Source organism: Bactrocera neohumeralis, chromosome 2 (assembly GCF_024586455.1).
Source record: "Bactrocera neohumeralis isolate Rockhampton chromosome 2, APGP_CSIRO_Bneo_wtdbg2-racon-allhic-juicebox.fasta_v2, whole genome shotgun sequence".
Classification (NCBI taxonomy): Eukaryota; Metazoa; Arthropoda; class Insecta; order Diptera; family Tephritidae; genus Bactrocera; species Bactrocera neohumeralis.
The window spans coordinates 92302042-92329962 of record NC_065919.1 but is presented as its reverse complement, the minus strand read 5'-3'; the positions used below and the strand labels follow the sequence as shown (position 1 = coordinate 92329962).

General features: G+C 35.3%; 2 protein-coding genes across 4 annotated transcripts in view; both read left to right on the top strand.

The window, feature by feature from the left end:
- Nucleotides 1-115: 115 nt before the first annotated feature.
- Nucleotides 116-27921, top strand: LOC126756183 (uncharacterized). Its single transcript, XM_050469046.1, has 4 exons — nucleotides 116-627; nucleotides 2578-2696; nucleotides 2768-2851; nucleotides 27832-27921. The coding sequence occupies exons 1-4, from the start codon at nucleotides 484-486 to the stop codon at nucleotides 27833-27835; spliced, it is 351 nt and encodes a 116-aa protein (XP_050325003.1). The 5' UTR covers nucleotides 116-483; the 3' UTR covers nucleotides 27836-27921.
- Nucleotides 13124-27921, top strand: part of LOC126756014 (probable serine/threonine-protein kinase DDB_G0282963) — a 65115-nt gene continuing 50317 nt past the window's right edge. The window contains exons 1-2 of one of the 3 annotated variants that reach the window (XM_050468831.1): nucleotides 13124-13202; nucleotides 16225-19088. In XM_050468831.1, coding sequence (XP_050324788.1) covers nucleotides 16900-19088 — 2189 coding nt within the window. In that variant the 5' untranslated portion in view covers nucleotides 13124-13202; nucleotides 16225-16899. The other 2 variants (XM_050468839.1, XM_050468849.1) reach the window with 2 other exon arrangements.

The window sequence follows — 27921 nt, the reverse complement described above, 5'->3', positions numbered from 1 at the left end:
AAAACAGTTGTAATGTAATTGGTTTAGAATAAAAAATGCATGCTCTTAATCCAATTATTCAAAACAGGTACTTAAATATAATAATTACTTGGAAGCAATATAAAAACAATTTTATTTTATATGTTAAAAGTGGTTGAAAAGCATAACTGCAAAATACTTTTCATGGTGAATTTGTAACCGTAGCGTCATTATGTGTTCAATCATATTCACCGTGCTTGCGTGAGTGAAAAAACTGCAATCTTTGAACGTGATTGACGTTTGCATTTAGACGCGAACAAGTAGATAAAGTGCAAAGAGACAAAAATTAGCATTGACAAAAAAAAGAAAATAAATAAAAAAAAACGGAAAGGAGTAAAGGACTGAAAACGTCTAAAACTTGAATAAAGTAATTGGGATTATAATAAAGCATTCTCGCTATACCATTTTGCGAAATTACGGCGACTGGCGTTGCAGTTTAAGGAAAAATTGCACAACATTAGGTCGATGTTTATGCGTATACAGGAGCCGGCCATTAAAACTTGGAAGCGCATTACAAATCTGGTGAATACGCTTTGGAATAGATTATATCTACCTGCTTCGCCGTTTTTAGCGCTCACATATCCATCTTCGCAGATAATAGCATCTGAGGTGAGTATTATATCTTTCCTCATGTTAATTAAAAGTGTTCGGATTAAGGTATTGAAGTGAGCGAAACATGATTCCTCTTGAATAGTTTATAATTACATTGTAGTATATTTTTTGAAATGTGTATCTGCTAACAAATGCTGGGTTTCTCATTGCTTTAGTTAACGAAAAGCGCGCAAAGTTTATTAACAAAATTATTCACCACGAAAATTTTGCTCTGTAAACGAAGGTATTTTCGAAATGATTTTGCTTATGTCTGCAAAGCCATATTAAATATTTTAAGAATAACATAGGTATTGAATTAGGAACACTATTTGGAAACATTAAATTTTCCTAATGAATGTTTTAAATTGCGTGTCTTGTTTTTACGGTGGTGAATGTGGTGAATATTTAGCAATAGTGCCCTCTGCTGTTATAATCATTATTGTCGAATGTCACATTGTTCACATTTGACAGCCATTAGAAATGTCAATCTGAGTCTCAATGCATAGTGTGTTTGGATTTATTAGTATTGGGAATACGTGAGATTTTAATATTAAACTAAAGTTTGATTTCGTGGTTGGATAACTTTACTAGTCGTGAAGTTTGTGTTTCTTTATATTATTTATTATATATGCTTGCATAAAATACCATAATCTTGCACGATTTGCACAAAAATTTTTTGCATATTTTCACTGGTATTGTCGGCGCGGATACAGACATACGCTAGTTATAAAAAAAATCAATCTCGAGTGCTGCTTGCTAAAACAAGTTTTGAGATTTTTTTTTGCTTAGATAGAAAATTGTGAAAAATTAGGTAGGAGAACCAATCAAAAGAAACTGAAAGCGAAGAGGTAATTTCAATACGAGGAGGTGGAGTAATTTTGAAATTATTATGAATATTAGAGAATGCTGCCACAAAAAAGTCTTGGGCAAATAATAAAGTTCTAAAAGTAGAATATAGGTTGTACAATTTGTGCAAAATTTAAGAAATGAAGTGTTTTTATTAGCGTTCTCTAGAAGATATATTGTTGGATCATTTGGAAACGTAGTTTATTTGTTGTTCTGCCTTCTCAAATGTGAATAAGAATTGGTTTAATGCATAATAAAAGTATGCACTCTTATACATACACTTTTTTCCTTATCAACAATTTTCATTGTTTCCTCTTCACATTAGTAGTGTTTTGTAGAAATTTAACAATTCAGAAATTTCGAATTATTAAAGCAAAAATTTTCTTTTTGTTAACTTGATGTTTAGAAATACTACTTTTTTCAAAATTCACCTAGGAAATTGATACAGACCAACCTTAAGCCAATAATTATTTGGAAGCTATTTATTTTAGTGCATTTTTAACTATATGTTCAACAGAATATGATAAGTTTGCTTCGAAGTTAGCAACCAAGAAGTTTATACAAATATAAATTTTATAGAGTTTTAGACGTTTAATTCTGGGTTTCTATTTTCGAAGCAAACCTCCAAGAATCTCTAAAGTTTATATAGAAATCGTCAGCGTGACGAGTTAGTCGATTTGGGAATATTTGTCTGTCTCTCCGTCCGTCTGTCTGTAAACACGCAACATCTCTGATCTGGCAGTGATATCTCCCTTTGGTCCGACCCCGTCGAAACAGCACGTTTCTTGGGCCTACCGTTAGATGACATCGACGACAACACAAATGACATTTACCATCCCAACGGGGATTAGATTTCCGTTAAAACAACAACAACAACCAATATAGCATATGTTTGTTTTTATTCGAAAACCCAAGCCCAAGGTAACTCTCCAATCACTGAGCACATTCCATGTTGTGGGTTCCATATAAGCTGATCATTCAAAATCATATAATGATCATTATAAAATATATAATTTTCTTATTAAATAAGCTTAATCGCTGAAACCGTCTTCTCTTGAGTTGTTTTTTTTTTTATTATTTATCTGTGTTTCGGAATTTTGAATGTATTCAAATATATTGTAGATGCCTAGGACACGTAGACGTCATCATTCCAACGATCGTTCTTCGGGTGGTCATAGAGATAAGCGCAGAAGAGTGGACTCTGAAGAGGCGTCGCCTCTGCCAAATGACGCCTCCTCACCGTAAGCAATTCTTGATTTATAAATATATAGTTGCTTTAATTTTTAAATATTTTATAATATTATTTTTATAGGCCACGTGCCAGATATACACGTTCGGATGCCAAAAAACGTCACCATGAGTCGGACGTTAGTTCACGTGTCTCAAAGGACTCATCGTAAGTTTTTGTTTCAATAAATCATAACTATACATTTGTAGTCATATACGCTAGGTAGAAATTGGTTGACCCACGATATATTTAGTTTTTACCATATTTCTAAATAATATAAACTTTTAAGAATAACCTTCAAAAAGAGTGCTTTCTAATGATTTTTATAGTCTCGCAAATTGTTAGAGCAGAATATAGCATTTTCATGCAGCGTTTGTTTGTAACGCCGAAAAGTGATAGGGGTAAATATAGAGTTATATACATACATATGTACAGTTGTGTTCACGAAAATAGTAGTGCGACAGCACATAACACTCTAATCTTATTTCTGACATGTTCTATCTTGCAAATTGAATATTTCTACAATACTTTCGTAGAACAGAATATTGTTAACAGAAAAACACCAAAATGCCGTTATTTTTATTTTACGTTGCTTTCTTTATGGTATATTTCAATATTTGCACCAAAAGTCTCTTGTTCATTAAAATAGTAGTGCTTGACGGGAATAGTTGAAAACTTTTTTTTTTTTTTTTTTTTTAATTTTAACTGACATCAGTAAGTGTATTAAAATAGTATAGTAATTGTGTGATATAAATTTATTGAAATCGCTCTTTATTTCTTATTTAGTCGGTTGAAAAAAAGCATTGGTCAATCAAAAGCGAGAGTTAATAGTTAAGTTGCCTTAATGAAGGCAAGACATATAAAGAAATCGAAGAAATGATTGGTTGCACTGCTCCGATGATATTTAATGCTATACATCATACTATTAAGTCGAAAACTCGTGGTGGTAAGCGCAAGACTTCATTTCTAGAGGACCGATGAGTTTTGCGATACAGCAAAGCGAAGCCGTCGGCGTTGTCAAAAATAGTTAAAAATGAATTGAATCTAATGGTCAGTGCTGTCACAGTTAACCGAAGGCTAATAGAAGCTAATTTACATGCAAGGATTCCGAGAAAAGTACCCCTTTTGACGAAGAATAAAATGTTTCGAAAGACCATATGTATCGGCCCGCCGAAAAGTGTCACAATATTGTATTTAGGGATGAGATCAAAATTGTTTTGTTTGGTGGTATAGGCTCCAGGCAGTGTGTTCGTTGTCTCCCAAACACAGAATACCACCCAAGGTACACCACAAAGACAGTAAAGTATGCGATGGTCCAATCTCTTTGATCACTGGCATTATTGACCAAGTAGTGTGCATTAATACATTGAAAGATGTAATGCTACCGTATGCTAGTTGGAAAATGTCCTTAAAATGGACATTTCAGCAGGATAATGATCCTAAACATACGAGTAAACTAGCTAATCAGTGGTTTGCATCTGAAAACATCTACGTGATACCATGGCCAGCACAATTTCCGGACCTAAACCCGATCGAAAACTTATGGGGCGATGTCAAAAGTTGCGTAGCAACAGCAAAACCATCAAGAAGCACAGAGCTATGGCAAGTGTTTAAGGAGGTATGGGCTCAAGTCTCTGTGAAGCGTTGTAGGGAGCTTATTGATTCCATCCTACGTCGATGCCTAGCCGTTATAAACAATAACGGATTTACAACAAAATATTAGAACTTAGGAAACATCTTAAATATGAAATATTTACTGTTTCTTTCATATTCTTAGATTTTTCGCCTTTTTTAATAGCCACTACTATTTTCTTGAACAGCATAATTTTTCAATTTTATTTTAATTTAATAACTGTATGTAAACTAAAAAAATTTTTTGGTAGATAAAACCGTAAATATAACATACATTAATTAAAAATTAGGTTTTTTATAACTTTTTGATCGAATATTGTTCTTATCATGTGATTTGACTGTTTAATAGTTAGTAGTCACTGGCACTACTATTTTCGTGAACACAGCTGTATATCGAAAATTGTGTCAAAAATGGGTAGAATATGGATAATACTTCTATTTCCTATACATATAATATAAATATGTTCGAACTTCTGATATTCAGAGGTCATCATTTATCCCCTATGAAAAAATTAAATGTACATATGTATATACAAAAATAGAAGACCGGTGTAAAGTCGGTCGGTCCATATGTGTGATATTTTAATTTGTGTTAAGGGGACATGTTTTCATAAACATAATATGATTTTGCACTAAAAGTGAATGTAGCTAGATCTCATTGTAAATAATATATCCGTAATATAATGAACTCCAATTCTCTGTTTGACTTTTCCCCATATGCTCAACATGTTAAATTTAGTCCCTTTAGCTGTGTTTATATCACATAAGTATATGAACACATACCTATCATTTGAAATATTTAAGATGTTAATAAATTCGTCCACACAAAGTAAAAAATAATAATGAAACTAAGTTAAAATAGGACCTATAATCTAAATTAATAAATTATCAAAAATTATTGTACCAATACAAAATAATATTGTGAACGTACGTTTTCGTCGAAAAATGCATTTTCAATTCTTACCCAACACTTTGTAATGTAAACTTTTGCCAACATCTGAAAATATTTCCCACATTTATAAAATCTTTGGCTACGCCCGAACTTAGCTCTTTCTTACTTGTTAGATTAGTTGTTAATAGAATAAGAGTGCAGTTAAGGAAACTCATTGATGAGGATTTTACCAACGTAATTTTATTTTTATTACACTGAATACTTATTATTAACAAAAGGCCCTAACTGTCCCAACCGCTCCTTGTTCTGACCTATCCAGGGTAAACGTACTTACAGATTGCTGGTGGGGCAATAGTGAAATCTTTGCCTTTATATTACATAAGCCAAAGGTATCATTTATTCAATCGCAAGGATTACCAATAAGGTTTGGAGAAAGCTATTCAAGCAGTACGGGTACGAATCGCTACAAATAGGTTTATGCACATTGAATTTTTAATTATTAGTCCTAATTTAAATGTGTAATGTTATAAAGAAAAAGCCTATTTTTTGAATTTTCTACAAGTATGTTGGTAATTTTATCCCTAAATATGTACATAAGTATCACAGAGCTGCAACAAGTACGATTATGAGAGATCAACTCGTGCCGAAAAGACAATCAAATCAACTGAGCTGATCAAACTGATTTGAAGCAACACCAACAATCTTTTTCGCCAATCATCATCGAGTAAAAGATAGGCCCAGCAAGTACACGAGTAAATCAGTGTATTGAATATTATATACAACCCGAACACTGTCGAACGTTTCAATCATACAAATATGAGTATGATTCACAAACAAATCACATGTAAGCTGATTGCTACTGATTCAAATTTGTTCTTCGTCAGTGATTTGCAGACAAACGGTTTGATTCGTGTACTTCATGCAGGTACAGATGTAGATATTTATTTCGTCATTTTCTTTAAGAACCATTATCGTGAGGGTTTACGCGAAACAGGGAGCCCTGTTTGAATTAGTTTCTTAAATCATCTAACTTGACGTTCAACTCTTAAATTCGTTTATGCATCTGAATTAACAGAAAAGAAATAAAGAAAATGTGTATATTCCATCCGAGTAGACCATTTAACTCGCGGTGAAAAAGTGTTTATGCAAGTGGGTTGAATTTACCCTTGTAGAATATAACCGAGTAGAAATGAGGCATAAACATGGTAAAAGTTCCTATTACTTTTCACAGTTGAAAAGTATTTGTGTTTAAAGCAATAGAAATTAGTAATTCTGGACTTGTCTAAATAAACGCAAAACACCGCATCTAAGCTAAGCGGTCGGCAATCATCAGTATTTTTTGAGATACAAACTCTAAATGAAGAATAATTAAACAGGGGGTTCCGCCGGTGATCTATATCTAGAAACTCACTTCGTCCGTTACATTCGTCAAAGTAGCCATTATCTTCGAATAGCACAAGAAGCTGCTAATTTTTCACAACCAATATCGGACCACTATAGCATATAGCTGTCCAACAAACTGCTCGATCAATTTCAAGATTTTTGTATAACCTTTTGTGCTATAAGAAATGCACGTGTGAAGGGTATTATAGAAACTTTACTTTTCAAAGCAATGATATTTCAAATTTTAATTTTAAATACCGTTTTCGTGAACTAGTGTAAGTCACATCTAAATTGTGTACATCAAATATTTATGAAATTTATTGTATTTGTTATTGGGAAAGAGGTTGGCGGGAAGCTCTCGAATTTTTCACAAAATTTCTAAATAGACAAAACGTTTCAACATATTAAATAAATGCTAATGTATGTTTGATTGAACGGTCTAGAAAACAAAATATCGGATCGCAAATTAAGGGCAAGTCACTCTTTTGTACATTATCAACAAAAAAATAATAGGAAAAGCTTTAGAATAAGTAGACATTGGCAAAAATAGTTTTGTTTGGCAAATCAATACCTAATACATATTCTGTGGTTGTCCATAATAACAAATAATATCAATATGGGGGGATAATGGGACCTGGAACCTATGAACCATTCTATGTGAATCTTTTAAAATTAGAAGAAGTAATTTCAAGTATGTTGTTATATCATAATAAAATAAGAATATGTAAAAACGCACTAGATGGGGACTTCAGTTTTGACAATGCTGTGTACAATTTGTAGTTTTGTCCATTAAATTTATGACTAGCAGGAATCTTTTAAATTTAAAAAGAAACAAGAAAAAACGTTAACTTCGGCTGCAACTTAGCTATGTAATATACCCTTCTCAGGTGCATTTCTTTTAGTAACTATGTGTCCAGTTTGTATGGAAGCTATATGCAATAGTAATCCGATCTGAACAATTTTTTCGGAGATTATGTTACCTTAATCAGTAATCCATGTTAAATTTCGTGAAGATACCACGTCAAATGCGAAAGTTTTCAATACCCTTGATTCCGATCGTTCGGTTTGTACGGCAGCTATATGCTATAGTGAGCCGATCTGAACAATTTCTTCGGAGATTACATTGTTGCCTTAGAAAATAATCTATACCAAATTTCGTGAATATATCTTGTCAAATGCAAAAGTTTTCCATACCAGCACTAGATTCTGATCGTTCAGTTTGTATGGCAGCTATATGCTATACTAAGCCGATAAGCCTGTGCCAACTTTTGTGAAGATACATTGTCAAATGTGAAAGTTTTCCATACAAGAACTTGATTCCGATCGTTCAGTTTGTATGACAGCTACATATACTATGTTATAGTGGTATAAAAATAATAACAGTTATGTTCTTTATTATACTATATCGTATCGAATAGATAATATATGAAAAAACGTTTTTATTTCTGATTTCTTTGTTTTAAGAAATATAGCAACCAAAACGTACTGGTGGTGCTTTAGTTTTGGTCAATACTGTATATTCATACATATTTCAGCAACATTTCAAATTGAATATCAAATATTGTTGGCATTAAGGAATAAGAAGGAAATATAAAAGTGGAATTAATGTCCATTTCGGCTTGAGTAGCAATCCTGGCTGTGTTTAAGGTTCTGTTGGAATTAATCAAACTAAAAACAGCTATGCCCACGCTTCAGTTACTTAAATGTGCAAAAGGCAAAGTGTAATTAAATTCGCTGCAAACAAAGGAAAGAAATTGTTTCTTTTTACTGCGTTTTTTCGTATGCGTTGGATGTCGCTGAATTGCGAGAACCGATCAATTGCATAAATATGTATATGTACGTATGTAAATATATATGACATCATTAATAAGCGTGGCTCCGGTGGGTTTCCGGCAGTCGCAAATCATATTTGAGTAATTTACGTGTTTAATTGGAGAATTTATTAATGGATCCACCTTCGATGAAACCTTGCGTACAGTGTTGTACGCGGATTAAGTTTAACTTTTCAAAAACGTTTGGCGAATGTTTGTCACAGCGAAAAAGACTCTGTTCCAATGGATAGTAAATGATCATTGCTCGTTTTAGTATACTAAAATTTAAATATATAAAATTCCTGGCCTTTTCACTCACCACTTTCAAATCCATTTTTTAATTTCTACTCCGTATATATTCCAAGAGCTCTCCCATATTTTGTGTCGAGTAACTGTTTTTTTTTTTCTACCAATTTGAAAATGTTAATGTCATTGTTGTTATTATTTTTTTATTGATATAATTTCTAACGAAATGCTCAGTCGAATTTGTGATTATATATGAAGTGTTGCGAGTATTGTATTGCTGAGAGATGGTGTGGGCGCTTCTGTAGCACTCTGACTTGAAGATAGAGTGAAACCAAGGTCAGTTGCAAAAAGAAAATGAAATCACAAGACCTTCAACTCCATTGTTACTATATGTTGTGTTTAACATAAGTGTGGTTGCAAACAAAAATTGTCCAATCGACTACCAATTACCAGAAACAATGATAAAATACATATTTGATGGCCCGATGTAGAAATAAAATAAAATGTGGTTCAGTCAAAAAGCCTAAAGTCTTTCCCTACCACAGCGGAGAATGTTGTTCGTTCTACATTTGTTCGCGAAGTCTTTTGGCTTTTTATTACATGTTTTTTTGTCCAGTATCCAGCATTAAGCCATAACGAACTGTCAATATTGAAATAATATAAACCTCTAGTTTCGGGTTAAATAAACTGTTATAAATGACTCGCAGTGAGTTCTTTGCATTCTGGCGATTTGAAATAAATTCGGCTTGGCTAGAGGCATTGACCGCATGTTTACGCAGTGACGCCACTTAGGTAGTTATTGTTATTCTTTCTTGCGTTATATACAAACACCTTTTCTGCATAAGTACTTTCACATACATACTTCGCAGCTATGAAACTGTATATCTCCATAATTTGGAGAGGTTTCAATTTACCCAGGAGATATGTTGGTTTTTCCTTTGATTAGAGTCTATTGGGGACTTGAAATGCTTTCCCTTTAAAATAATTCTGTTTTTTCCATAACTACATATGTACATATGCAAACATTTCTCTTTGTGCAAATAAGTACTTATTGTTTGAATAGTATTTTTGTAGTCAAAGCTGTGAGATATTTAGTTTTAATAGTTGTTTAGTGACCTCTCTAATACAGTCTTACCCCTAAGGAAATAAAAGAAAACATTAGCAAAACTCAAGAGAATAACTAGTTACTAGCTATAGTATCGATGCATTGTAACCCTGTTCTAGTATCTTTCTTGAGCAATGCCGTTGCTCTTATTTTTGGAGAAATTCATCTTTCTGCGACAAAAACATTTTAGTAACTTCTTTATTTCTAGCTTAACGTTTTCTTTAAAAAGCTAACATTGATTTGAAGTCCTTTTGTAAAAAAGTAATTTCTGTATTTTTATTCTTGGGAGTAAGTTGTCATATGAATCCATCATAATGGTAAAAATGGTTTATAATGTTATACCACATTAATGAGATATTCGTATACCCTGCCATATCAAATTCAATTCCATAACTTTGTTTTTGCTTTTGCATACACATTGCATTTTGCGACAAGATAGCGGGTATATAAATGATGAATCGAATCTTACAGATACTGTGTTCTATCTTTTCTGGTCGTTTAAAATTGGTCGCGTTGTGTCGCGTTTGTATTTAATGAGAGATTGTGTATTACTTTATTCTAGCACCAAAGAAATCAATATTAATACAATAAATTTGTACTAATGTTTTGAAAAATGACATTTTTAACCGCAATGTTGTTAGTTCTTTTCGCTGCATCCCTTTGTTATTGACATTTTAACGCTGAGCCCCTTGACATTGGAAATGTGCGGTTGACATTATTTCATTATTTTCATATCTTAATCAAATAGATTGCATTCGATTGCTTTATCCGCCGTTTTGCTAACGTCACAATTTACCTCCGTGTTTTATTTATTTCCCTGCTGTCATAGGCTTTCCTGTCTGTTAGGGGTTTTGTGGTATTTTGTGCAACCTGACACTTGTTCCTGCATAATATAATTCATGAAAAAAACTCAATTGTACTACATTAAGTTGTCAACCGTTTTGTAACTAAACTGTAATCAATAAAAATTTACATTGGGTTAGTTGTAGGGTAGTATGGCACTGCTTACTACTACTTACTGCAAACACCTTATACCATTCTCTATTAGGGATTCAACTCAACTGGATTTTGGTTGAAGTTTTGTAATTCGATATCAACTCAACCCGTTTCGGTTGAAGTTCTCAAACTTCACTTCAACTGTTTTGTGTAAGTTTTTATGAAGCTCCCACTTTTTTACACATTTGCACGAAACTATCTCACAAGCTAACCCATATAATTTTTTGTTAATATCATTAAACAGGGGAATATTTCCTGAAAACCTTTACGAATCTATTAAAATCTATTTCTGTTAACAGTGGTAATTTTTAGCCATCTGATACATTGTTTTAATGGAATGCATCCTTTCCTGGCATTTACACTACTCATGCATATTAATATCTTGTGGCACCAAAAAAAATATATACACGTGTGTGCATATTTCCAAAAAAGTCCACTCCACGTTTGTGGAATGGTGATGGCCTGAGGCAAGTGATGGAATGACCGCTGCTGTCATTGACATAAATATTATACCCATTTTAAAATGCGTGGAATGAGCTTTTTAAATAAGGTTTAAAATTTAATTAAGCAAAACTTTATGGAATTTGGTGTGTTCTCACATGCGAATTGAGGAGGAAGCTTGAGGTTCTTTTTTATTATTTTTTAAGTGCTCCAGTTTTCTCGTTTTCTCCACATTTCTTTATCGATGTGTATGTTTGTTTAAAAGAGAAGAAGAATGTTCACTGCGATTACAATTGCAGTATAATAATCTATTGAATTCAATGAATTGATGGAGGGACCGTATGGGAGTATTAAATTAATTTATAGCATTAATCGAAATAACTGTCATAAATCAGTTCGTTAAAGATTATCATATTAATTATTTATTTTTCCTTTCTTTCTAGGTAAGTACCCATCTTTTAAACAATATCAAAATATGTTAACTGTAGGTAAGCATAAAAACAATGTTGACTCAAAGGTACATAGTTGCCTTAAAAGCATCTTTTAATAATCTTATCTATCTGAAAATTATAGAGTGCTCCATCACTTATGAGATTATGTCAACATTGAATAACTTAAAAAATCGCCTGAAACTTATATTTCGGCACGAATGCATGAATGGTCCAAGGAATATGACTCAAGGCTGGGTTTGTTGCAAACATATCTCATCTGCCAGGTTGAATGCAATCAACAAGTCATGAAAGACTTTCATCTAGTGTAAACCATAAGCCCAACTAGTCGTCCAAGTGTCTTTTCCAGGTGCATTGTTTACTTTTTGTTGTCATGAGAGGTAGCAATTTGCATTGTTCGGTCAGAAACAAACTGGATTTAAATCATTCTCAAAATTGGCAAAAAGCGAGTTCGTACTTACAGACTGTTTAAATAAATTAACTCATTATTAGAGCGATTTGTAATTGATTAAGATTGATTCTTCTACTTCCTGACTAGTTTGTTAGGGCACTGCATGGTAGTTTCATACTAAGAGGATATTTCCTGAATTCGAAAAGAAATAATATCTCATCTGAATGCCACCGCCATATCGGGCGATAATGAGGTATTCTTAGACTTATTCTTATTTTATGGTTAAAAGCTTTTTAATAAAGTAGCTGTACTCCACCCTATCATAAATAGAAAGTGGACACAACAAATCCAACAAATCGACGAACATTTGCACATACTTATGTATATGTACATATGTATATGTATGATCATCCAGTTTTGTTCACGTACATACATATATACAAACATATGTATGTGGTATGCCTGAACATATGCGTAGGTTGTGTATCTTCCGTTTTACTGCATTAACTGTTATTCGAAATGGAAATAAAATTGCATTCGTAGTTCCATATCTGCTGTGTGACGTGAGTGATCGCAATTGCTCTCCTTAGCTGTTTCATTTAAACACTAAAATATGAGAGAGCTGTTCGTGGTAAATAATTGTTCCACGAGTTTTTGTATGGGTCTTTAAGAAATCAGCCAGAAACTGCGTTTGTGTTGTGCGAATTTGCTTTCAAATGTTGGTTGAAACGCCTTGCAAGCAATGAGTTCTTTATAAATTGCATTTCTTTAGCGAGATTTCCAATTCGCCGTAATTTTTCTTTATGCTCACGTGTTTCTCAGGTAGTTTGGTGAGTCAGCGTTGGTTTTTCGCCTTTCTGACTGATACAATTCATACAAACTTCTTCGTTGGTTTGCTGTACTCATATCTGGTTTGAAATCTGGAAGTAGGAAGCCTGAATGCTTCTCTGAGACCATTGACACTTTTGATATAGCATTTGTGTGTGCTTTTCGTACTGTGATCTCTTACTTTGCTTTTGATGTTGTGTCGACTTATTCGCCGCATGCGGTTGACGATCAGACTCTTGCTTCAAACGACCTATTGTGTAAACAGTTCAGTCGATGCGATTACTTTAAAGCAGTTGGAGGTGCTCATTTGTGTGAAACGGAAGAAACGTGCGGGCCTTTGTGTTTGTAATTATTAAAAAAAAATGGTGCAAAATTTACATTATTTGAAAACAAATTAGATCTACATATTTCGGACTTGCCAGTGATTACTTATATTTGGAACTTTTGCATTTCCACCCATCCATATTTTTTTGTGCATATTTGACAAAATGTAATATATAGTACTCAAATTATGTGTATATCTGTGCTCAAAAATCAAATGAATTGTAAAGAAAATGTGCAAAATATTAAGCTAAAATGAAATAATAATACCATAACAATAAAAAGAAGTGGAAACGCAGTAAAGTTTTACTTCTAGAAATAATTCATGCAATCATCCAATTATTTACTTCTCAATGCCAATGCCCAGCAATATAGAAATTGTGTTCGATGTTGCCATAACCGTATTTGTTAATCATCTGCCAGCCTAAATCTGTTGCTCCGATTCTTCTTATCAACGAGCATTTTTTTAATATTTGCTTTAATTCTTCACCTATAATAAGAAGTGGAGTGCCATATTCATTCCCTTTTGATTTTCGAACTCGTCATACACATATTCATGTTTGTATGTGTATATCACATGAATCAGCTGTATGTGTACATATCTTTCTTAATTCTCTGTTTATTTGCTTTAAGACATTGTTTTTGTTCTCACTTGTTGTCGTCTGAGTATTGCCTCACTTCCATGTTTATCAGCACCTCTATGTATGAGGAAGTGTAATTAACTGGTTGGTTCGCTTAAAAATTGTAACATTTTTCTTCGTTCTTACTATTGACTAGACGATTGGGTAAAGTGGACAATTTGTATGATACTCTGCAATATGATCGATCCCCTATAATTGGGGATCAACTATTGTCTCTACACTAGCCCATGGCGAGAAACCAACAGTTTTCGCCTTCGTTATATGTATGTAAGTACAAAAATATGCAAAAAATACAGTTTTTACGCTACGCCTACACTCTAATATTCCAAGTACTTCCAGTTAATAATCAAAAGTGGTTCCGAAAGTAATTTCGTGTAAGAAAAAATAATAACTTAAGGAAGTGAATTATTTTAATGGAAAATAACCTAATTATAATAGAGGTATTTGCAATTCGTTCTTTTTTGTTGTTTTCGTTAAAAGTGAACTATTTAAAAATTTTTCGTCAGATGTAGTTAGTAGGGCTAAGCGGCAGGATAGACGACTGCCAACTTGAAACAAGTATGCACGAGATACACGTATCTTTTGTTGCTGCCGAAGAAGTAATTACTGTAATTCGAACTCTGTATAGCCAACCAATTGTCTAATGTGTTCCTAAAACCAAAATTGGTTGGATTTTCTTTTCAAAGTGGTTATTTTCATGAGCGCGGCCATTCAGTTTAGCTGAGGCGCACAAGACAATGCAACTTTATATATTTTTTTTACAGCCTGCTTGTCTTGCAATGCAGCTGAGCCACGTAGGAATGCTTTGTTTTCCTTATCCAAAAACTCATTCAGCTAAGAGCAGGCCTCAGCAAGATGCCAAGAGTGAAAACTAGCTGAACAAGTGTAGACGGGTGATTGACTGCACCGCACCGCATAACTGGACTTTGTGAGCAGTACATCCTTGTCGAAGCGGTGTTGTCTCAATGATATGTATTGTCTTGTAGATTGTTTTTTGTTGTCTGTGCTATTGCGTAGGACTACTGAACCCACTCGTCGACACGTCAGCGTCCGCCACTTTACTTTCTTCTGCCACTCCAAACGTGTTCCCATACAATTTTTGTCGACATCATTCCGAGCGGGCTGGCGGTCTTTCGTAAACAGGATTGTTTGAGTGAGGGTTATACAGTTTAAATTGTTACCGATTTATGATTACAATGAACTCAGTGCCGAATCACCCTTTACGCGCCGCACAATCTCTTCTTTGGTGGCATAGTGTGGAAGTGTTCAAAGCTGCTTATAGATTGGTCTTGTTTGTGGTAGCTTATTTGCTTTGAATTCATTTACACATGATGAGTGAGCAGCATGACCTATGAAATCGTGTCCGTTAATTGTGTGAATAATTCAGTATTATTATTTTAAATTAACGCGTATGTTCTACTTATAAACTGCTGGCTTCTTTGCTTTTGACAAAACTTACTCATACAAGTTATGCACATATTCATGTGTGTTCGCTATTTTCACTTTTCATAAAGTTGGCTTTTCGAACTTTAAAAATTTCTGCGACAAAGTTTGAATATCTCAATTAGACGATTAAACCTAGTGATTTGAAATTTGGAATTTTTTCAATAAAAATAAAAATAGTTTATGGGAATAACAATTTTGCCACGGGAATTTTTAAAGTTGAAAAGCCGACTATATGAATATGTGATGGTTATTTTTAAGAAGCGAAAATTAGTTGGTGAAATTTTAGTTTGAATGAAAAAACGAAAATTCCTATGTTAAATGTATGGGAACCTAAAAAAAATAGCGACACCTTAGAGTTAAGCTACAGCGCCTGGCTTGAGGGAGAATTTTTTGTTTGTCAATCACTAACATTTGAGGGGGTAAGAGTTGAAAAAAAAATTCAAAATTTTTTTTTGAAGCACCCTACTGTATATGCGTATGCTTTACAGTAATTTTTGTATTGCTAAGCCTTGTTTTTTTTTTTGCTTTCAACTCTCTTCAGCCGCCTTTCTTTGCGACAAGTCCAAGTCACATACATAGGTCATGTGTTTCCGATTGTTTTTATAAATGACAATGTGCGAAGTTAGTTCCATTCACAAGTCGAGGGAGGTTGCCCCCAAACAAATGGATTATGTCGATTTATTATTTTCATTGTTCGACTATTCCTCACTGACCTTTTCGCTAAAATGCGAAAATGCGGTCACCATGAAGTCCAACAACTGTGACTGCTGGTGGCCCGAACTGGCTCTGGCGGATTAAGAAAACATGTGCAGCAAACACGCGGCATAGCAAGGCACGACTCGGCTCACGATGCGTGTCTTTCGAGGCACAGAGAACATTTCAATTGCAAAATTGCGGCACTTGAGACCAGATTGCGTGTTTGCGCTCTGACATAGTTTCAGCTTTCATTGCTAATTTAGATTTCGGATGCAGCAAAAATGAAGATACGACATTGGAAGAAGCCATATTTGTTATATTTCGTTAATAAATGTATCTGCGATATATTGGCTTGTTTCAGTTAAAATAGCAAATAAAGTTTAACTCGAAGGCAAGTTACAACACATCAATTTAATAACTAAACCAAAAACCAAACGACGACAACTCATACAGATGGAAACGTATTACAAGCGTCTAACTACACGAGTAACACGCGTTTCAAATAAAGCTAAAACAGGCGAACACCTTAAATACCTAAAGGTACTCGAGCGTTGCATAAATGCAACTACCGAAGAAAACCGATTTCCCAATAAATAAAAGTAATAATATATATAAAAGTGAAAATCTGTGATTTGAGCTGCTTGAAGGAGAATACAAAGTAAATGGAAAGTGATTGATGAGCGCTTAGCAAAACTAGTTCTATTTCAATTTTGTGATGTGCGTTTTTTTGTGAATCTTCATATTCTGCGATTTTAATATAATGTACGTTTTAAATACTTTAAGAATTATTGATTAGTGACAAATTGAAATGTGATAAACCAGACCACCAGCAAGTACCCTTTGTCGACCTGGTGCACCCATTTCATAAGTGCATACTAAGAAATTAAGAATATCTAATTAGCGTATATTAAACCCTCGGCGCAAAAATAACTAGAAAAATGCCGGTAGGACATCAATTTACGTCTAGGCCGTATAGTTCGTTTCGAGCGACTCGCGCCAGTTGCAATTTACACACTTTCCAAGGCAACACCAATAACAGTAGCAGCGGCCACGCTCATAATACCAATAGTAATGGTAATGCTAACCATGGCCCGTTATATGGTCACAATAGTTCTACGCCGATATATTCAAGTCAAGCTAATAGTTTCGTTAATACTAATACTAATAATAATAACCACAACAACAACAACAACATTAATGATAATCACTTGTTGACGAGCAACAATAATTATCAGAGTAGTAATTTGGGGCGCCAGCAACCCTTTCGCAACAGTTTTTACGGCACGCGCTATCACAACAATAACAATATTAATGAGACTTACACTGCTAACGGCAACAATAATAATGCTACAGACAAACGTTTTACCAGTGTCGTTACTACCAGTACTATCAAACCGCTCACACCTAAGTTGGTGCGTCGCATCGAGACGACTTGCTCGAATGGCAACACACACACCAAAGGGCGCGCCCCTCTTCCTCCTTTAGCCAATAATGCCAACCTTGGCATTAGCACCACTCCGTCTTTTTCTAACAAACAGTGCCTGCGTACTCGCAATCAGCCTGTACCGCCGCCTCCTCCCGCGCGCAACTCATCGAACTTCGAAAGGTTTCACAATAGCAATATGAGCTTTCGACAGAAAAACTCTACTAATTGTACAGGCGCAGCTGCAAGCGCAACTACAGGTAAACCCTCGACGCAGTGCTGCACTGGTCTACATGATCACACATTGCAATCCAAACACACAGGTGCTACATTTTATAACAGCAGCACACGGTCATCGGGTGGGACAGGGACAGGTACCGGGTTAGGATCAGGATCGGGGTCTCAGAAGCGAGCCTATTGTACGGCGCAGAAATTGCACAAGGAAAATGTTCCCGCCCGATCTGTGAAAAACTACCCAGCTCCTCTACCTCCGAACACACCAAAAGCTGTGACAAAGAAAAAATATAGAGAGGATCTGAAGCTCGCATCTGTTTCGGCCTCACCTAAGTTGAATAATCGCCGCATTGGAGGTGTGACGAATTGTGAAGTCAACAAAAGTCTTTCCGCAAGTCAGCGTCGTAAGAATTACGTCCCCTTCAATGGAGAGTCGAATAGTGCGGCTACTGCCTCAAAAAATGGCAGCACTGGTAGCAACGGTTCGACTGGATCCGGTTCTGGCTCAGGCTCGAGTGGTTCACACGGTTCACCTAAAACTAAAAAGGTTTTCTCCAACAAATACCCGCTAGGACTACCTTTTGAGGATGAGTTCTATCGCCATAAATATCGCCGTTCCTATTCACAGTCGTCGAGCAACTACAGTTTCTATAGTTCCGTTGGTGCGCCAACAACCCCCCATGCTTGTGATTTTGATGATATCGAACGTCACTCGAAGCACGCTCACAACGGAAGCGCTCTAGATGAGGACGACGAATTCCAACGAAAACCCGCAAGTGATGAACCATTGTATGTGGACTTTTCGAAAGTGATGCCACCACAAACTCAATGCAACAATGACTGCACCCATCATTACCATAATAGTATTGTTAATGCAGACTGCTACAGTAGTTCCTCTTCCTCCGCAGCAACAACAACAACCATTTTACCGACAACTACTTGGATTGGCAAAACAGAAATTTCACATTCTCTGCTGCCGTCCCCAAGCCTTGCCACTAAACTCGAAAGCGAAACGGGACGATTACATGCCTATGCCGCGGCTGCGGCGGCTGCATCAGCTGCATCTTCGAGTGCTGATCATGGTTCGCCTCACTCACGACGTACAACGAAATCGAAAATTTCACATTCAATCAACGACTATCTTTACACTAGTTCTGGTGCTGCAACTAAAACGACAAAAAAAGAAAATGGAAAACTATTGCTCTCAACCGATTTCGAAGACGATTACTATGCGCACACCTCACCCGAGCCCACTAATAAAACGGATACTTTTGTGGCGGTAGCGTCGTGGGCGCCAAAGTGTTCACAGCCCACCAAAGTTCATATACCTGCAACTCCCTCCAGCATTAACGATAATAATAATAATCCAATGCCAGGGTACACAATGATGAACGGATACGATCATCGGCATTTTTCTGGTAAGCCATCGACGCCTGAATACACTTTGGAGCCCACGACAAACGAATGCAAGTAAGTATTGAGTATCATTTCTGTTATTGCTCTTGTTTCTCATTGAATCATGGGTGAGGTGAATAAACAATGTGTTGCAGTTGTCTGCAAACACGATAAAATAGTTGTAATATTTTCGAGTTTTCTGTATGTTGCAGAAGTCAAACGATGAAGTAATTAATTGAAGTGTGTATAATAATCGTGTGTGGGTGTTTAATTACAAGAATTGCAATTAAATTGCTTTTTGAAGTTAGTTTAGAAAGCTCAATGTTGATGTCGAAAATTCTCCTTGTAATATTTAAAATGGCGAAAGGCCTCGGAAAGATTACCATAAGAGGGCATATATTTGGATAAATAATGCTTTGAATTTCCCTGCGGGGTGGCATAACTGTATATGTAAATCATCGATTTATCAATTTGTCATCACACGGCTTCCTGGCGGCTACGTGTTGCCGACTGATTGATTTTCCAAATAAGCTTAAGTGTGCAGCTTGCCAACGAGCCAACTGATTGAATGGCTATCCGTCTGGCTTAGTTTAAGATCTGTTTTTATAGCTGTTTGCTTGCGACTACGCATGCCAATGTTTGTTGTGCTGTTGTTAGCATAGCCAATCGTCGGGAGTGAGTGCTTACGACGACCGCGCGTGCGTGGTTGCGGATAGATGGCTCATTCCGGTAGTCGTAGGCACACTTGGCATTGCCGCATACTGATTGCTGCCAACTTTCGGGTAGCAGCCAATTCGCTGACATAATATTTATTCTTGTCTGCTCTGCTGAGCAGTCGTTAACGCGAACACTGTTTGCTTGCTCTTGGGCACTGTTATCGACCACTTTCAATAGTCAATGAGCTAACTGTGAGAGCAAGCAAGAGCCGCATCTAAACGCCAATTGTTTTTGTTGCAGACACTTACATATATTTATGAATATCGGAATTCAAAAATATATGCGAACTATTTCTGTTTATTTTATCTATATTAATGAATATGTATTCCACATTGTTGTTTGTGTGCCTATTGTTTTTGATTCCATTTCGTAATTTGACTTCCCTATTTTCAACTGTAGTTCTCATGAGATTAATTGCCATCATTTGTGTGTTTGTGTTCACGACCTCCAAAAGCGGTTTACTGTCTCAATAGCCCGATTTGGTTAGTTGTTCTCAACCAACTGTGAGCAGTTTTTGCTTTAAGAACCGATTTAAACTAAAATAATTAGAAAATTTGGCGATTAGTAGATTAACATAAATTTATATTGAATTTGGTGGCTGCTTTCATTAAGAATACATACATATGTATGTATATGCGCAGACGGATCGGTCTCAGTTTTCAGGAAGTAACAGAAAAGGTGCAGGTCTACGTTTCGATAATCAAGAGTAAGCAAATCGTAGGAGGAGAGGAAGAGTGCTGTCCCATATTTGGACATCCCAACTGGTTCAAGTCCGAAGTAATTACTACACTTATAAGCCGCTTACTCATTCACGCTTTTGAACAACTGAAAATTTTCAAACAATTATGAAATTTTAAAATTTTACGAAGTAAAGTGAATTTGTCTTGCCATAAAAAATATATGGAAATCTTCCCAAGGATTAAATGAATATGTATGGTATATTTAGGACCGTCAAATTAAAGCTGGAAATATAGGAGTTACAATGTGTTAAACTGAAAAGAAATCAGTTGGATTAAGGAGATTGGGCAATTAGACGTATTTCTTGGAACTTGCTCCCTTAGGATAATATGCGAACGCGTTGGTGCTGTGGTCTTTACAATCAAATAAATAAGTTGCATTTTTCAAGTAATATTTGAATACATTTATGATTATGCACATAGGCGTCTTATTGCGAGCCTTTGCAATTTAAGTGTACTTGTATTGTAATTCAACATATGAGTGTGTGTGTGGATTAGAAGTTATAACCAATAAAAAAATTTACTGCGGCTCTTAATCAGTGACAGTTATGAAGACTGCGTAGGTGTACTTGAGATTTAAGGCGCGGTCAGCAAACCTTTCGTACGCTCCTTTTTTATTATCTTGGGCTTGTTGAAGATTTTCATTTTCGACTGCTTAGTTAAGACCAAGTCTTTTTCGTATGACGAGAAAAACAAATTGTTTTCAGGAATTGAGGAATCATGGGTTTAATTAGTGTTATTTTTAAGTTTAAAAAGCGAAATGGCTCTTAAGGGCTTTTATTTTTATTCATAATGCAATTTTTTGTTCCATGTTTTGTGAGTCTTAATAAGTATACATACATATGCATGTGTGTATAGTCATATTAATACTTAATACTTCCCCCCTTTTGGTTCGCAACATTTTTGCGAAATGTTTTCTGCTTACAATTCGCAAAATTGGAGATGTTTAACCCACATTTCTTTTGCGCAAAAAGAGGGAGCTGTTTATTTTGCAAATAATTCTGTAATTGCAGCCATTTACGGCAGTACTCATTGGCAAGCTCAATTACTCACGCCATCTTTTCCCTATTCTGATCTAAAAATTACGAAATATGTATAATGGAGAGCACATTCTGTCGGCAGCTGCGAATATACATGTGTGTACATAGTTGTTGTATTTGTCAACGTGTGGTTTTGCTCAGTGTATAACTGTAATAACTAAATTGATTACTCACTTAATTTTTTAGCAATTGTGTTTGCTTTATTTTGCTGGATTGGTTTGTCCTCTCGTTGTTTTAGTTTTTGTTGCGCTGATAGTTCAGCCTCGTTCAATGAACCTCTCTGGTTTATATAATTTAGGTGCTTAACTTTATACCGTCGATATATCTATGAATGTAAAGCTAGGTACATGCGAAAAAAATACAAATTTGTTTTTGGATATTTTCCTTTCTCAGTATTCCCCAAATAAGGCAAATAGTCGTTCGGAAAGTGTAAACGACCTTGTCGTTAACAGGCCATTGTTTATTGTATTCTGAAGCTTATTTTTTTTTATTAAATATTTTAATTTATTTTCTTAGTCACACTAATTTAACGTTGCTCTTTGATATTAAACCGCATCTTTTGGTGAGCAATTGCCTGTCAACCGTTTAGGGTGACATTGACCCCCGTTTAAGTACAGTATGTATATACATATGTACATACATACATATTTATATTTTATTGTCTTAAAGTGAACCGATGAGTATATAAGGATGAAGTTTTGTTGAATTGCCGCACATTTACACGCTGAGACAATTAGGTGTGCTGATAACTTCCTGTGTACGTTTGGATTATTACCATGTGTGTACAATTGTGAATTTCCCAAGGTCAATGCCAACCGATTAGAGAAATTTCAAATTTCATGTAGAGTATATTTTTATATATTATTGTAGTAAGTTTTATATTTCCCCACATCTTTAGTAACCCATAAAAAATATACAATAATGAAACCGTTGGTTCAGACTCGCCAAAAAATAGTTCGAAATATAAGATTTTATCTATCTCTCTTTCAATTTATCACAGTTAAATGGGTTCATACTGCCAAGAATATTTCTGAGTTCTGAAACATGTTTCTATTCAAACATAACTTTATCAATTGAAGGGTGGTCCATTCTTAGGTTCCATACTTTTTAAAGAAAAAATTCAGCAACTTCAAATTTAATGGGGAATGTTTATTATCACCTTTTGGTATTTATTTTTTGAAGATTATCTCTTACAAATGTTGGCCGCTGTTATGTCTCAGATGGTCCACGACCCGTTCGAGCATTTCGACTGGTAACTGGCGAATGGATATGCGTCATGTTTTGCTCCAAGGCCTGAATCGAAGCGGCATTGTTCGCAAAGACTTTAAATTTTACATATCCCCACAGGAAAAAGTCAAACGGTGTGATATCACACGACCTTGGTGGCCAAACAATCGGCCCAAATGTCGCCGAGATCACGAGCGTCAATTTTAGCCATTAAATAGTCGGTTATTATGGCGCGATAATGGTCGCCATTGACGGTTACGTTTTCGCCGGCATCATTTTTGTAGAAATATGAACCGATTCCACCGGTCCCAAAACCATACCAAACCGTTGTTTTTCTGGATGTAATGGTGGATCTTGAATCTATTCAGGTCAGAGCTGGAGTGTTTTCGTCCATTCAGACAACATGACCTAGCCAGCGTAGCCGCTGTCTTTTAATTCGCTGAACTATGTCGATGTCGTCGTATATCTCGTACAGCTCATCGTTCCATCGAATGCGGTATTCGCCGTGGCTAACGCGCAAAGGACCATAAATCTTTCGCAGAACTTTTCTCTCGAAAACTCGCAACGTCGACTCATCCGTTGTTGACATCGTCCAAGAATCTGCACCATATAGCAGGACGGGAATTATGAGTGACTTATAGAGTTTGGTTTTTGTTTGTCGAGAGAGGACTTTGCTTCTCAATTGCCAACTCAGTCCGAAGTAACACCTGTTGGCAAGAGTTATTCTGCGTTGGATTTCTAGGCTGACATTGTTGGTGGTGTTTACGCTGGTTCCAAGATAGACGAAATTATCTACAACTTCAAAGTTATGACTGTCAACAGTGACGTGAGTGCCAAGTCGCGAGTGCGACGAATGTTTGTTTGATGACAGGAGATATTTCGTCTTGCCCTCGTTCACTGCCAGACCCATTTCTTTTGCTTCCTTGTCCAGCCTGGAGAAAGCAGAACTAACGGCGCGGGTGTTGAGGCCGATGATATCAATATCATTTTGCTTGTTTACATACCCATAATTTTGCTCGTTGGTTCCTTGGAACTTTTCAAGAGCGCATACTGCGAAGTGATGTCACTTGAGTAGGTCGAGCGGCCTCAATTCTTGCACAAGCTGTAGTTTGTATGCTTTCAATTTAAGATCTCGGCGTAAAATGCGCCAAGTCTTTCCATATGTCAGTCCGAGTTGCTGTGAACGGCGCCGAATCGACTCTCCACTCTCAGCAACGGCTGCTATATAATCTTCACTCCATGCTGGACGCGAATAGATTACGTCCAGCATTCGTCGAATATTATCCAATAATTAAAGTTGAACGATTTGTCAGGGGGCGTAAGTCATTCCATGATGAAATGACAAAAAATATTAAACAAAAATAACATGACCGCTTATCACGACTCACACGCAATCTGTCAAAAAAAGATATTGAAAGTGTACCGCTATCTAACAGTGATATGATTTCTTAAGAACCACCAATCCTTAAGGAAATTCAAATATATCATTCAAATGACTACCACGACTTCTTCAAGTACTTTTTTCATTCAAAATTGACTTCTAAAGCTTGAAAATAGCCTGGTTTATTGCTAAAGGCCAATTACTTCAAATAACCCCACAAGAAGTAGTCTAATGGTGTCAAATGTCACAATTTCTTGAAAAATCGAAGCTCCAAACTTTTCATGAACAATTTGTGGATTTTCTTCGCTCCAGAATCGACAGTTTGTTTATTTATCGCACTACTCAGATGAAAGTAGATAGTAGAACCATTGTAGAAGAAGATTTTCCGCAACCGCAACATCAACAACATTTTCATTACTTCGAGCGGTTCTTTGTCTTACCATATTGGCACTTGTACGACCGAAATATTCAACAATTCCACGAATAGCGAGCACAGGTGGACGATTATTACGACCATAGATGGCAAAAGCTCACGGAAAGTTGCAATTGGAGAACGACTGTCTTGATAATATAATTGAATAAGAGCAAGATTGAGAAGAAGAGAACATATCGTTGGAAAACCCGGTACATACACATATGTATATACTTAATATAATCTATAATACTCCATATTTGTATTACACGAAAGTATCGAAACCGAAAATGACCACTGAAGTGAAATCTAACTGCAATAGAAAACGACATGTAAAAGTCTTAAAATAAATAATATTATGCAAAACATGTGTATATACATACATATATAAAAATTTACATATGCATATAAATTTACTATGTGTGGAAAATACGATACCAGCTAGATGGCATAATTATCGAATTGCATAGAATAATTACAGACCATTGTCAACGTGGGTAAAACAGGTTTTTAAAACCAGTTTGTTACAGTTATCGAAAAATTTAATTAAACAGCTAAAATGATTTGGTAAAAATTTGTAATTGTTATAAAATTATACACTCGTGTTCGTCACTAAAATTTGATTAGGACCGCACTGTCAACCCAATAGATAGTAGTAGTAATAATGGTTTTGTCATTTTGTACGTTGACTTAACGAAATTTTGTGTGTTTTCAAATTTTTGAGGAAACAAAAAATTTAGTTGATAATGCTGCCGAGAAAATCGTTAAATGAAACATCTTTATTTCAAATATCGGATAATTTTTCCGGATTCTGTGTGGACTTATCACTTCGGTGAGAGACTGGCAACACATACACCTCATTTGGGTTAATTACATTGAATTGTTTCGCAACATTTTGTAATATGAAATGATATTTTCAAATTGCGAGATTATAAAATGTTCGATTCCACCAGAACTTAGCCCTTCCTAACTTTTTTTTGAATGGTTTTTGCTTTTAACATAGTTGAGATATATCCTACTAAAATCGGTTCAGTAGATTAGAAATTTCCCCGTAGCTAAAATAAAAATGAAATTTGCTCAGATCGCATATTTGACTGTTACTAATGTGGTGTTTCCCATTATGAACCTTCGTTAATAAACATTGACGTTATTGTTTCTTTCTTAAATGGTGGCCAGAACTAAAAAAAAACTTCGCCAGAAATTACGTTGAAAGGGAAATCGTCTAAGTTAACGCTCCAATTTGTGTGACAACTATGTGTGTAATTGCGGACTAGTTGGCAATTTGTGGTAGCAATTAGTAGACTGGTGCTAACTGCTTCAAAAACAAAGTTAACAAAAACGCAAAGTTCATTGTGACAATGAGAAAGCAGCTCAAAGGCATTTCTTTAAAATGATAGGAGAAAGATTCAAGATGTAATTGTATTGTAGTTGCAGTAAGTAAAAGGTCAACAAATGTGGAATACAAATAAAGATAAAAAAGCCATTTATTTAACCTTCATTCCTAATGGGGTCTCTGCTATCAGACGTCATTTGTGGCATTTAATATAGATGATTCATGATTGGCAGCATTTACGTTTAATTTTTATGGTAATTTAATGATAAACATTTGCACATTACATAATAATTATATTACGGAGAATAGGAGTATGGGTATTTAAAGCCGTTAGATAGCCCTCAAACCGTGCCATTTCCGCTTTTTAGTGGTTTTTGCGAATGCATAACATTATCCAATAATTTCGATTATTTTATTAATATCAAATTTAAACAATGTCCCAAACCTGTCTGGGGGGTTTTGATGTATTTCATCATCCTGTAAAATTCATTCTCAAAATGATCGCTAAAATCAAATTTGATTTCACTTTTTGCAGTTGCACAATTTTTCGCTCCTTTAAGTCATCTCATTTCAAATATTTTTTCGACTACTTCGACGCGATTGTGTAAATTGCTTATTATCATAGCTTTTAAATAAATAAGTTGGTTAATTTAATTAAATCTAGGTAATTATATACATATGTATGTATATATAAATAATGATATTAACATTTGTAAAAATTTGCATTCGAGCACTTGGGGGGCGGTTTCTCAATGTCTGGTTGGCGACCACCCCACCTGTAGTTTCTTTACCGAAAGAAGGAGTCTTATTCAAGTTGACCAGAACTTAACTAACATTGCAAAATGAAAATATTTCGTACTAATTAACATCGATCATGCAAATTAACCATCATTACCGTTACCATAAGCAGTGAAGCGCCCTATATTGTAATGTATAAGGTATACATATATAATATTTTTAATACCATATACACACAGACATACTAGCTACATATTGTCTATTAGCACTTTTGAAGTCGCTTCTTCATTCGCGGTTTGTAAAATCGAGAAAGCGCAACAAACTATTTTTTTTCCAGAGATTACTTGTAAGTAGTTACGCAGTGATTTGCCTTAGCTGGTTGGCTGCTGTGAGAGAAATGTTTTCTCGCTGATCTCTTTGCAGTTGCAGCTGCTCCATTGCGCCGCTGCACTGATTCGATGGCGGCCTGACCGCGCGGTTAATTGCAATTTAGCGATATGGTGCACTGCTTATTGTTGTTATTGCTTGCCGTATTACTACGTTTTAAACACAATTTACGAGTGTTTTTTACAGTTTCATTTTGCTCTTTGTTCATAAATTCATTTCACTTTAAAGTGGAAGGCATTGACTTGTCTGCAATCATGTTTTGCTTCAATGCAATTGCACGTTTTCTTATTTCGCTTTTGGTGTTTTTTGTTTTTTGTTTCTGGCTTCCAACTTCATTATTTACCTGCTCATATTTGCGCGTGTGTTTGCTAACAAATACCAACAAACCAATATACATATGTACATACACATTTATGCGTTATGAGTTTGGAGCATGCAAATTATCCGCAATATTTCAGTGACAGCCAATGCCAGTCGCATTTTGTATGCAAAAGCTCAGTATGCGCACGTCGCTCCATTCGCAGTCTTATATACATTTGCACACATATGGTATATGTATGTGTGTGTAAAGATATGTGCGTGTATGCATGCGCCAGTTGCCATTGCTCCGTGGCTACTAGTACCATTCTCTGCCAATGGTAATTAGTGCTTCAAAATGCAATCCACTTAGGCGCATGCGCAGATGCATTTGTCTACTTTCTTTTATACATTCACATTATTTATATTATATATTTTGTGTTACGATTTATAGTACATGTTTAGGAGGTGTTAAGTACGTATTTTAGTTAGAGTTTACTTCATTTTTGACCACTTTACTAATTAATACCTTTCTTATTTCTTTTTTAGGTAAGTTTGAAATAACCGAATAATTCTATTGATTATCGATGCACAATTCAACTGTAAGTTAGTGGCTTATACGTATATAGTTCTTAATAT

Bases quoted from the DNA above. Each gene is read 5' to 3' on its own strand.
- LOC126756183 (XM_050469046.1), top strand. From the start codon at position 484: ATGTTTATGCGTATACAGGAGCCGGCCATTAAAACTTGGAAGCGCATT. The intron at 628-2,577 runs GTGAGTATTATA...AATATATTGTAG, and splicing joins CGCAGATAATAGCATCTGAG to ATGCCTAGGACACGTAGACG. The intron at 2,697-2,767 runs GTAAGCAATTCT...TTATTTTTATAG, and splicing joins CCAAATGACGCCTCCTCACC to GCCACGTGCCAGATATACAC.